At 37.9% G+C, this 12,608-nt stretch overlaps 1 protein-coding gene across 2 annotated transcripts in view; it reads right to left on the bottom strand.

Annotated features, from left to right (window-relative positions):
• The window catches only part of MOSPD2 (motile sperm domain containing 2), a 41,015-nt gene extending 28,559 nt beyond the window's left edge, over nucleotides 1-12,456 (bottom strand). The window contains exons 1-3 of one of the 2 annotated variants that reach the window (XM_010285721.1): nucleotides 12,393-12,456; nucleotides 1,924-2,079; nucleotides 1,095-1,181 (exon numbers count right to left, since the gene is read on the bottom strand). In XM_010285721.1, the coding sequence (XP_010284023.1) occupies nucleotides 1,095-1,181; nucleotides 1,924-1,969 (133 nt within the window). In that variant the 5' untranslated portion in view covers nucleotides 1,970-2,079; nucleotides 12,393-12,456. Of the gene's footprint in view, nucleotides 1-1,094; nucleotides 1,182-1,923; nucleotides 2,090-9,901; nucleotides 9,929-12,392 lie in introns of those variants that run through there. The other variant, XM_010285722.1, reaches the window with a different exon arrangement.
• Between the last annotated feature and the right edge of the window lie 152 nt (nucleotides 12,457-12,608).

Raw genomic sequence — 12,608 nt, 5'->3', positions numbered from 1 at the left:
TCCCCAGTCTCAACCAAACTCAACTGCCCAATATAACCACGCTCAGTTTTCCAAATGCTATTAAAAAAAGTATTCACCACCACTCATCTTTGAATAATTACCTTGGAGGCTAAAAGAAAATCATAAAGTGTAACAAAGCAGCAATTTTTCATACAGCACTGGTATCTTACAATGATAAGAAAAGGGACAGCTTAACAAAACACAGCCATAGAATAAAAGCTGTATTTTTCTGGTTATGATTTTTTTAAAAACTATTATGTTGTTGTTTAAAACACAATAATTTCTGTAGAAGTTTTGGATTGTTAGTGTATTTCTGGAAGTACAAACTAGCCCTTGTAAACCAAAGAAAAGCAGAATTTCAGATATAAGTGTCTGGTTTGGTTTTTTTTTTTTTGGTTTTGTTTTTTTTTTTTTTTTTTTCCTTTGTGCCTCCCCCGCCGCCTCCCCCCAAGGGTCAAGAATGTTCCTTGGAAAGCCTCATAAGTGATTTGTTTTAAAAGCCTCTATTATACACTATTAAAAAAAAAACAGCTCAGGAGTATTTCAGGCAGTATTTACTGTTTCTCTCCAAATCTTACTTTTTAATTACTAAAAGTTAATCATGCAACTTGAGAGTTCATTCTCCAGCAATTCTCATTTGTCCACAGTTACTGAGCATTCCAATGACATAAAAAAAATTAAGGAAACAAAACAAGAAAACCATTGCAGACTTCCTGTGAACCACTGCAAATAGGCAAGAATGCAGGCTGCTAGAAAAGCAATGACAATGCACCGTAATAATAAACATTTATACTCATCATAGACTCACCACAGTAGATACAGAAAAAGTTCATTTCACCAGGAGAGCTTAAAACTTTATTATAATTTGGATAAAGATTTATGATTTTTGAAAACTTCTGATAAAGTTTCCTCATTCCATTTTTGTGATCTGAAGAGACACTCAAAGTTACCAACATCTCATGATTTTTAGTAAGAACACTTGCCAATATGTATCTATTTCTATTTTTTAAATGTTTATTTTTTCAAATGAGATACTAAAATGCTGGAAACAATAATAAACAATGACTGAAAATATTATATTCTGTGTAACTTACATAATTTATAGCCCTCTTTATCATAGCCATGCAGAAAGAGAGAACCATTTTCAAATAACCACTTTGGAAGGACAGATTCTGTCAGGTCTGCAAATCCAAACGAAAGATCATTTCAGCAATCATAATAATGACATTGCAACTTAACATAAATCACTAAAAATGCAGAAGCCTAGCAACAAAATACAAAAATGTCTTTATAAACCACCTTCCAAAACCTTTACTAAACTAATGCAAACATTGAGCTCATTTGAAATATTTACTGTCTTATTCCTCTCATGCTGTAGAGTAGGATCTATCTAGAAAGAAATATAAAAAATTGAAGTAAGAAAAAAAAATGCTTCAAATGTTGTGTGTTTTTTTTTTTTCTTATATCTGCAGCCCCTCTTGCTCTATCCTTTAATCCCGATTGTAAAGTTCTATAGATAAAGCTCACCTTCAAAACATGCTCACAGCACAAAAAAAGATCGATTCTACCTAGGGTGTCAGACCAGTGCTACTAGGATGAACAACAGAGCCCTGGTTTTCTTGTTGTTGTTTTTTTAAGGATGCCATCCTAGCAAATGCACAAAAACAAAACAAGAGATAGCGGCTTTCCTTCCTCTTAAACTTTCAATATATATGGAACCACAACAAAACAGTGAGACAGTACTGGTCAACATGAAAGGCAATAGTTTTAATTTTTTTAACTGAATAGGAAAGTTCTTGCTCAAATCTTTGTGGTACATACAAATCCTTCAAAAGGTGCTTAATGAAACTAAATATACAAGTCAGTTGTATTTCAATAGGAAAGCAACATACACTATCAAAATCCTTGTAACACATAGCTTACCATTAACTGTATATTCTTTTCTCCACTGAAAGCTTTCATCAATCATCTTCAATGTATCATCCACAACATCGTGACGCCAAATCAGATAATTTTCAACCCATTTATCATCTTGCTGAAGTCTTTCCACATCTCTAGAATCGTATTTATCTGATTTGTCTAGCAAATAAATCAATTATTTCAAGAATATAGCAGTTGCTATGAAAACATGCAAAGGAGATTTGTCAAGTTTCAATATAAGCATCTACTAGGTACATAGGATTTCTTTGGCAGCCTCAAACTTAAGCAAAGCATAGCATAAGAAATTGATTAAAGACATCTGTCTACTGTGATGATATTTAGGAAAACTACAAGATTCATTAGAAAAATATTTTCTGTGATTCTTATTCAAAGAAAAAAACATTAGAAAACAAGATGTGTATGACAGGTGTAATTTTTCTAAAAGCAGGTTTCTATAATTAACATAAATTAGTATATAGTCTAAGAATCTGTGTACTGATAAATGTGTATTAAGAATCACTAGTTCAAGCTTGAATTCTAAAACTTATAGGCATCAGCATGTCAGACCACAAAATGCCAGAGAACAGATGTTAAAATGACTATTATTAACCACTATAGATCACTGCATAAAAAAATGTTTCCTTTAAAAAGATACACATTCTACACTTGTTATAAATTGTTACTTTACTGAACACAAACTACATGCAACTCCAGAGCAGTACAAAACCCTCAAGCCTCAAACTCTTCTTGTATGAGGTTAGCAACAGGGTAACAGGTTAACATGCTCTAGGACTACTTCAGATGAAGCAGAAGTCGCTTTTTTTTTTAATTTTTTTTTAATTATTTTTTTTAAACAGAAAAGTTTGTAAAATACAAATGCTTAAGTGGACCTATTTTTCTTATAGGTATACTTAAAGGCTCAGTTTTTAGATCAGTGCTCCTCTTTGAGAAATCTGCACTGGAATGTAAATCAATAGCCCATGATAGAAACAGACTACTGAAAGCAACAGACACTGATACACGTCTTTTTGCTACTGAAGAACCATAAGCTCTTAAACTATTCACTTAAATTTATTTGCTATTATCAGGAAAAAAATTAAAACTGGTTGTTAATGAAAAAGATGTTAATTTTCACATCCTGGAAAGACTACTCCAGCAGCAATAAACTCGAAATAACTACTTTCAGGGTCATCATAATTCAAATGACTATTTAGAGCTGTGACTGGATGGTTTAGGGATGCATATTTCAATCAGACATCTTAACTCTGAGGAAGATATTAAGAAAAACACACCATTAAATACTGATGATATTTTTAGTTTTACTGGCCTACCTGCAAAGATATGACCTATTTTAATTGTCTTTCAATTTATACTGTTTCCTGTCACAAATTAATCAACATAACAGTATGTATATACCCATTTGAAATGTATCCATCCACTATGAGTTTTCATAGTAGTGTTTAATACCTTCATCAAAGACAGAGACACCAAGCTGAGTTGTGCTGTTGACAGACCTGAGGGATGAGATGCCATCCAGAAGGACCTGCACAAGCTTGAGGAAAGGGCCCGTGTGAAACTCGTAAGGCCAAGTGCAGGGTCCTGCACCTGGATAGAGGCAACCCCCGGTATCAGTTGGCTGATACTGATACAGGCTGGGGGATGAGGGGATCAAGAGCAGCCCTGCCAAGCAGGACTTGGGGGTACTGGTGGATGAAAAGCTGGACATGAGCCAGCAATGTACGCTCACAGCCCAGAAGGCCAATCGTATTCAGGGCTGCATCGAAAGAAGCATGGCCGGCAGGTCGAAGGAGGGGAATTCTGCCCCTCTACTGTGCTCCGGTGAGACCCTACCGGGAGTCCTACATCTAGCTCTGGAACACTCAGCACAGGAAAGACATGGACCTGTTGGAGCAGGTCCACGGGAGGGCCACAAAAATGATCAGAGGGATGGAACACCTCTCCTGTGAGGACAGCCTGAGAGATCTGGGGTTGTTCAGGCTGAAGAGAAGGCTCCGGGAAGACCTTATTGCAGCCTTCTAGAACCTAAAGGGGGCTTCTAAGCAAGATGGGGACAGACTTTTTAGCAGGGCCTGTTGTGATAGGACAAGGGGCAATGGTTTTCAACTAAAATAGGGCAGATTTAGGCTAGACATAAGGAAGAAATTTTTCACAATGAGGGTGGTGAAACGCTGGTCCAGGTTGCCCAGAGAGGTGGTAGATGCCCCATCCCTGGAAACATTCAAGGTCAGTTTGGACAGAGCCCTGAGCAATCTGATCTAGTTGATGATGTCCCTGCTCATTGCAGGGGGGTTGGACTAGATGCCCTTTAAAAGGTCCCTTCCAACCCAAACTGTTCTGTTTGCACTCCCCCAATGCATCTCTTCACATTCAACTGCTTCTCACATACATTATCTACTCAGTTCCTTCATTAGGTTTCAAATTTCTCTCCCTTGACCCCATCCCACTACCTTATCTTGTTCCTTAGCCAAGCCTACAGTCAAATCCCACTTTCCTTAATCGTAGTCCACTACTTGCTGGTGTCTGCCCACAAGCCTCCAATCCACTAAAAACTCTAACTCTTTCAGTTCCTTCTCTCACTATTTCTGTACTCGCACCAGACAGATCATTCCCTATATTCTAAGCCCTGTAAAAATAAACACACAGCACAAGACTGAAGTGCTGTTTAACTTCTCTGTGGCTCTAGGTCAACCACAGAGGGAACAAGGTACAAAGATTTTGGTTATTAGATTTTGTAAAGTCTCACCTGCTCATTTGAAATTTTATTATTCCCCTACAAATTATAATTTAGATAGTCTTGCCTGAGAAACACTAACAGTACTCAGTTTCAAGTTAAAGTTATAAAAATATAACATTGGAGAGGATTTCTGCAGGTCACCTCAGTCCTAACTCCTGCTCACAGCAAGGCTAATTTCCAAGTCCAAACAGGTGACCACGTAACTTTTGCAGTCAAGTTTTCTACCCTCACACCGTTAGAAAGATCCCACAGCCTGTCTTTATATAACATGCATTTCAAAATCCCCTTCAGAGGTACTGTCATGTACAATAACTAAGGTGGCACATCCACAGTCAGCTGAAATGAGAAGCACTGGCTTCTCTTAGCCATAGTATATCAGCTATTGTACACTATGGACTATTCAATATGGTGTATTTATAGCTACTCATAGCCACAGCAAACTAGGGCTTTACAAGAGCAAAAATTTACTTTAACATCTGTATTGTGTATCCAGTGCCTCAGCTACCTTACTTCAAACTTGGTTTAGTAAACTCTTACACACACTAACTTCCAGCTAAGAGTGTCTGCAGTTAATCAATCAGCCAAGTATTTTTCTGAGATCAGTCCCATGTATATCTGTTGTGATTTAGCCCCAGCTGGCAACTAAGCACCACGCAGCCGCTCACTCACTCCCCCTCCCACAATGGGACGGGGAAGAGAAATAGAAAAAAAACCTCGTGGGTTGAGATAAACACAGTTTAATAGGACAGAAAGAGAGAAGGAAACAACAATGATAATACCAACAAAGGAATGTACAATACAGCAATTGCTCACCACCCAGCGATCGACAGCCCATCCCTAAGCAGCGATTCCCGCCCCCTCCTCAGCTAACTCCAGTTTATGTACTGGGCATGACATCGTATGGTAGGGAATATCTCTTTGGCCAGTCTGGGTCAGCTGTCCTGGCTGTGTCCCCTCCCAGCTCCCCATGCATCCCAGCCTCCTTGCTAGCAGGCCAGCAGAAGAAGCTGGACTGTCCTTGACTGCTTAGCAACAACCCAAAACATCAGCACATTATCAACAGTTTCTCATCCCAAATCCAAAACATAGTCTCACACTAGCTCTGTGAAGAAAACCAGCTTTATCCTGGCTGAAACCAGGACAATATCCTATTTGTATAAGGGATGAGTACTGTGTAACTCAAGAAAAAGCACACACCACTAGGTAAAACTAAGACGATAATGTTTCACACTGCTTTGAGTATCTCTGCTCTCAGTATCTATTTGAGAGCAGAACTGTCAGAATGACAGAATAGTGCATCTTGTATCAAACAATAATATAAAAACATTCACACATAATTATGTGGAACATGCCTCAGAACACATGTTTCTGGGCCACTAACAAATTTTCCCAAATTCAGAACTTAATATTTAAAAAATAGAAATTTAACTTTATGAATTTTTTTAAAAAAATCAAAGTGAAGGAGGAAAAAACATTTTATCCAAACTTTCAACATCAAAATGAAATGCCAGCTGGATTCAGATGGGGATTAGTTGAAAAAAAGTAAAATCTTTTTCCTCTCTTCAGCAACTAAATTCTCAACAAGGTGACACATGTAATCTGAATTTACATATACACTACAACACACACTAAAACAGGAACAACTAATCAAATTCTGCCTCCACAGGCACTTGCAGAATGCTGGTATTTCAATCAGGTAAGCTTAACAAAACTGATAGAACAGGTACTGTTTTAACCTTATCCGATTTGTCCAATTCTTGCTACAAAATAAATACGATTTAGAATAAGATTGTAAACCCAGAAGAAAGGTGTTTTATCTCACATGTGCAAAGCAGTGTGATATGAAGTTACTGGAGTCCTTCCAATAATCCAGTCATTGAAAGTATGTCAATTCAGAGGAGGAACTCCTCTTCAAATTTGTGCATTTCCCATAATTCTACAGACATCTGGAAACTTGCTGATGTGAAATAATCTGAATGTTTCTAAATTATTTTAAAATCACTCATGGAACACTTGACTGCAGTTACTAGATTATTAGAAATTTCTGGAGTTAGAGTTAGTTGAAAGAAAACAGATCTTTGGGGTTCTCAACACATAATTTAAACAAACCCTGCATAGTTTAGATGGCAAAAGGAAGTTGAGTGGCACCTAAACAAATTCAGGTGAACCTATAAACTGAAGTATCTTGCCTCAGACAATCTCCAAGCCTAGCCACATAGGATACTTCTAAACATATAGTCATGCTTTTCTCACTAGAAAATTAAGCATGTGTTTCTTCACACCTGCAGAACTGCCACTAAGATGCTGAGACACTAATTTTAGTCACCCTCTACTCAGGGAGATGGACATCTCTATAATTAAGTCCATAACAAACAGAATTTCATAACGTATTTAGAACACACCCTGCTTGCCCCAAAAGTAACACAAGGAACAGCATTCACAGCTACTTCTGTTCAGAAAGAGCTGATGAAAGCCACATATGTGGCAGCAGTGCCAGACTTCGGTGAAACATTTCACGGTTAAGACAACTGTTCAGAAGCTTGTAAACCCCCTCCAGTCCAAGAAATTCAAACCTTACTGTATCCCAGAATAGTTCCATAGCCAGTGGAAGAGGTAAAACTCGGACGCTGCAAGACTTCTGTTGAACTGGGAAGCTGTGTAGAAACTAATCAAGACTCAGATCCAGAACAGCAAGAGAAACCATAACCTGCTTAGCAAATTTTGTATTTACAGAGAGCATTAAACACAAATTCTAATTTATATCTGAGTGAGTAACAGTGATAATAGCAACAAGAAGAGGCCAAAAGTGCCAACAGCAAGAAGAATTAGCTCTCTTCATTCCCTCAGCTACCAGGCCTTCAAGAAAATTTCAGTGAGCAAGAAGATTCACCAGGTCTCAGACTAAACTTTAAAGATTTCAAAGTTTATAATTTTATTTAAACTTATTTTAAAAATAGCTATTTAAAGTTACTTTCATTTCCTCATTGAACTTTTCAGGTCAAGGGAGAAGACTGGGAAAAAACACAAGAAGTACTGTTTGAACAGCAGCTTCTTCCTATTACTTGCCTTCCTTTTTTTCTTGATAAAATGAGGAGTTCTGTTCTTTTCATGACTACATTCTGCCCTATTAGTAGTTTTTGTCTTCAAGCTGAGAATCTCACACTGCAACTCTAGGACTTAATTACAATCTTCCAACATAAAGGACCTTGTATAACACAAGACAACAGCTCTGAAAAGAGCTCCACAATAATGCAAAACTAAATTAATACAAATTTCACTGCAACACTTTCACTGGAAGAACTCATGAAATTCTTTGATGCATAAGTTGTAACAGCCCTTCTCTTAACATATTTTTTTTTCGGTGCCATCTACATTACCAGGAGACCATGCTGCATTGCTCTGTTTTCTTCTAGCATTCATGCTTTAGGAAAAATAATAGAAATTGGAGAATATTCAACAAGAATATTGAAGAAAGACTACAGGACTGGAAAACAGCTAAATCCCACCCTAAAATAATCCTGAGAAGTTCAGAATTCACAACATGCAAGAATGACCCCTCCCTTCAGGAAGAATTCTTATCTAGAAAAGAAATGTTACAGAACAAGTCATGCACAAAGCTAAGTAAGGATAGCAACTACATACCTTTGAATAGAGGAAAAAACCCAAAACACTTCATTGTACAAAAAAAATTGTAAGAAGCAACTTAGCAAAGTAGTCAAGTGTTCCATTACACAAAACCTCTCGATTTAACTATTGCCTTAAGCTATTTCAGCCAAGAAGTCTTTGGTCTGAAAGGGTCATAATTCTTCCCCTTACCTTGGCCAGAAAGAGGAAGCCCATTTTAATTGGCTGTTGATGCCTAACATGTTAACCTAAGTGCTATAGCCATTCACGTATGTGCCTTCAGTTGTTAGATGAGGAAATCAATTCAAGGTCAGTAGCCATACAGACAGAAGGGTGAAGGTAAAACTATTTCCACTCAATAAGGAGTTATTTCAACAAAATCAAGACAAAATACCTGCCTCCACAAGATTTGATAAATTTAAACTTTTTAGAAAAACTTAACACTCTCAGTGACAATAAAAACTACTTTCAAGAGAAAGCTCAAGAACCAGTATCACATAGCTTTCTCTAAAACTATGGTTTTTACCCTATCCATATTTTCTATCTTATCCTTCCAGCGTTTCTCAACCTAAAAGCCAAGAATCAAGGAAAATAGATTATTCAGAGCATAAGTAGACATAAGCAGGTATTCAAAGCATTATCTTAAGAGTCTTCTACAAAAGTCATGTCTGTTTTTTTCATGATGCCCTGTATGTCTAAAATTTTATTTGTAATTGGCCAATATGATTAACAAAACACATTTTGCTACTGGCTTAAATGTCATCATGACTCTATTTAATCTTTTAAATTGGAGTGGGAAACCTCTCTTGCAAAATTTTCTTCTGAAAATTAAGTTTTACCTAAAGGAGAAAAGAAGAGGATGCAAATGGGGAGAAGCAGGGAATACAGACAATAAGAAAATGTAAATATGGAAAAGGAAGTGTGTAAAATACTTGCTGAATGGAAAAATCTACCAAGATTTGATCATAAATAATTTCCACTGTAACATTAAGAACAGCCCAGAAATAAAAGCTAATTTCAGAAATCATCTAAGGAATGAAAATGCACTGGAAAAACAGACAAGACTGTTTGCTAGAAAACACTGTTAGTACCAGGCAGTACTAGAAAATAATCTTTTGTTTTCATTGTTCCTGTCACCACCCAAATCATTTACATCACCAACTCTCACAAAGAATCCTAACAGACAAAACAGAAGTTAGGCCCCGAACTGCAAAGATAAAGTGCTGTCTGCCTATGACATCAGGCAGTGTTTGCTAGTCTATTGGACTAACAAGAACTTTTAAAAGGCATATTTCCAATACTGAAATGCAAGGGTTTTTAATTACTAGGGATACACATGCCTCACAGGAACTGAAGTTGTCTTTCAAATACAGCTAGAAAACTTACTGAAGAGGAAAAAAAAGCACTGGAAGATCTCAGTTAACGTTAAACACTGCTTTGCACATAAGATCTCACAGTGGCAAAGCTTTTTTCTTCTAGAACCCCTCAATGGTTCAATTTCAAAATTCAATTTTCTCAACAACTCCAGCAAGAAAGTTCTCTTGCAAACTTTCGGGGAATAAGACAGTAAGGTTCTTTGACGCTGTATCTTCCAAACTGTATCTGACTATTAAAACGATTCCTTGATTCAGTCACATAAATGAAACAACTGTGTAATTCAGAAAACAGATTTCTGGTGCTTTCAACCACTGAACAAAACTTTTCCCATCCTAACTGGAAAATTGCCAAGACTAGTATATTACTTGGTTGTAACTTTTATGTGAAATAGTCCATCATGTATTAGATGTCACAGTTAACATTATATTTTTCTGAACCAGCAATATATTAATATATTTGTGTACATTCTGCTTTAACCTAAAAATTGTACTCTGCCAATAAGTAATTTTAACCAAATATCAGGATTTCAAAGGTCCTCTAAGTTTTCATTGCACAACAAAAATAAACCTTCCTGAAAGATCATCACAGCATTTGTGACCATTAACAATTGCTATTGCACGGAGGGGAAACCATGTAACTGAGTTCCCTAACATGGAAGAATGCCTTCATAACACAAAACCACGTTTCTAGAATAATCAGGAACACCATCTTCCTCAGAAGGAAAATAAAACAGCAGCAGCTGCACTCCCCCAGAAAAAAAAACTGCCTTAAAATTTTAGATTTAACACTTGCAGTTCACCTCTAAATGGAATTAGGCTCATTCCATAAAGGCCCACAATTCTACAACTACACTAAACTTTCACAGAAAATATCAGTTTCCCAGTGTGCCTCGACAGTGTCCTCAATTTTGAAAGCAGACTGAAATTGCTGGATATGAAGCAATCATTTGTACCTTTACAATACAGAAAGTCACATGTTTGGGGGTGTCTGCATACATGCACGTCCATCCCCTTCGCAATTAAAAGGAAGCATAAAAGAATACATTTTAGAGCATGTACAGTAAAGGCTGAAGGACCACAATAAAACTAAAACCCTGTGGTTTTCATACTTGAAGTGGGCATGACAACATTAACTTGCTTGTGTCATTCCTAAATTCGAGGGAGGGACTTAAGAATGTAAACTCAAAAAAATCCCAATCCTATTTTCTTGAAAGGGCTAAGAGCCCTAAATCATGACCCAAAAATGGGCTGAGAAAATGTGTTCAAAGTACTGCAAACAGGATTACAGCTTACCTTGCAACAGTATTAAATTATTTTAATGGCTGTAATAACCAGCCCAACAGAGGTTTCTCTACAACTAGAGAAACCGGTGGAATTCCAAGATTGTAAGGGATAGTTCAGTTGAAAAAGGTAATGCTCCCTTTCAGCGGCAACTGTCCTAAAGCAGTTCTAGGTTTTCCAAATTCATTTTTATGAGTGAGACTCTGGGATAATATAATACAAAACAAGATACATTCACCTATCATAGGAAACTATACACATTAACTGAAAACATTAACAGCCAAAAGAGTTTATAATTTAAGATGATCCTCCGCTCTCCTGAGCCTGAGCTTTAAGACTGCCAAAGACATTTTTATTCACATAGAAATATCAAATGGTAAAATAAGCTTTCTCTTCTGCAAGACACTATTCTAATAATATTCTAATTTTGTCATCTTGCCATAAATACAGGTCATCTCTAACCAAGGCCAAAGTAATGAAAGTCAATAGGGCAACTGTATGAAACAAAGTTGTACTACCCTCAAGACCCTCAAAGTTTGCAAGAAAAGTGCTATAGCCAATCACAAATAAGTCATAGTAGCATGAAACCCTTACGTAAAAGTGATAACTAGGTAACCTCAGTAATTCTGATCAGGAACATCAAAGCAAGGCATCTGTTTGCAGGACTAAGGCTTATATTAGAAGAAATGCATGCGACTCCTTAACTACTATGCTCTTACTGTATTTGCATTAAAAACTGGATAGGAGTATGTTTTTAATAGAAAGCATTTAGACATTCATAATAGTGCTTACCGCAGCTGTTAACATACTCTATTACTATGTTTTCTTCTATCATAAGCAATGCAAGTGAACCTTGAAATGCAAGGAAACCCCTCTAGGCTTACCCTGTTATTCCCTTTCCCCTAGGCACCCGCAGCACCTCCTGGCCTTAATTTACAAGTTCAAAAGCATCTGCACTTAACAACTGAGGTGGACACGCAGCATGACTTTAATTAAGGCCAGCATGAATTCAAAGTGCAAGTTACTCTAGAAAAACAACTCTTTCCTTGACAAACTAGTCAAGGTCAGATTTTTTTTTTTTCTTCCATGTTTTATATCCAAAAAGTACCAAGCAGAGCAGTGTCCCAGACCCCAAGCTACAGCCAACCGAACATAACTGTGAGTCAAGAGGATCCAGACTTTTGCCCCGACATGCCTTGCCGCTTAAGAGAGTAACCCAGAAGAGAGCACCGAGAGCCAACAGAGCAAACATCACGCTTTGTGCGCCATCCCCACCCGCTAGCTTCGGCCGCCTGAAGCAAAGGCAGAAACCCCCCTCACCCGGGAAAAGCGGAGATACAGAAAGCCCACTGGGGGAAAGCGACACGGGGCAAGCCCCAGAGACTACATACAGGGAGCCGGGCCCACCACTCACAGCCCACCCCCGCGGCGCTCACCTGGCAAGTACTCCGCCTCGAAACGCCGCCTAGTCTCACTTATCAGCGCGGCCTTGTCCCGTCGTTGCTGAGGGGAAAAAAAGAAACGGGAGGTGCGTGAAAGGAAGGGAAAGGCCAAGGTCCAAGACAACCCCAGCCCCTTACCTGTACGACAGGCTCGGCCATCCCCACGGCCCGACCCCAAGCCCCAGTCGCCACCTGTGCGCGGGGGGCAGT

Source organism: Phaethon lepturus, unplaced genomic scaffold, assembly GCF_000687285.1.
Source record: "Phaethon lepturus isolate BGI_N335 unplaced genomic scaffold, ASM68728v1 scaffold4374, whole genome shotgun sequence".
NCBI classification, from domain to species: domain Eukaryota; kingdom Metazoa; phylum Chordata; class Aves; order Phaethontiformes; family Phaethontidae; genus Phaethon; species Phaethon lepturus.
Note: the sequence above shows the minus strand (reverse complement) of the source record. Positions and strands in the feature narration are given on the sequence as shown.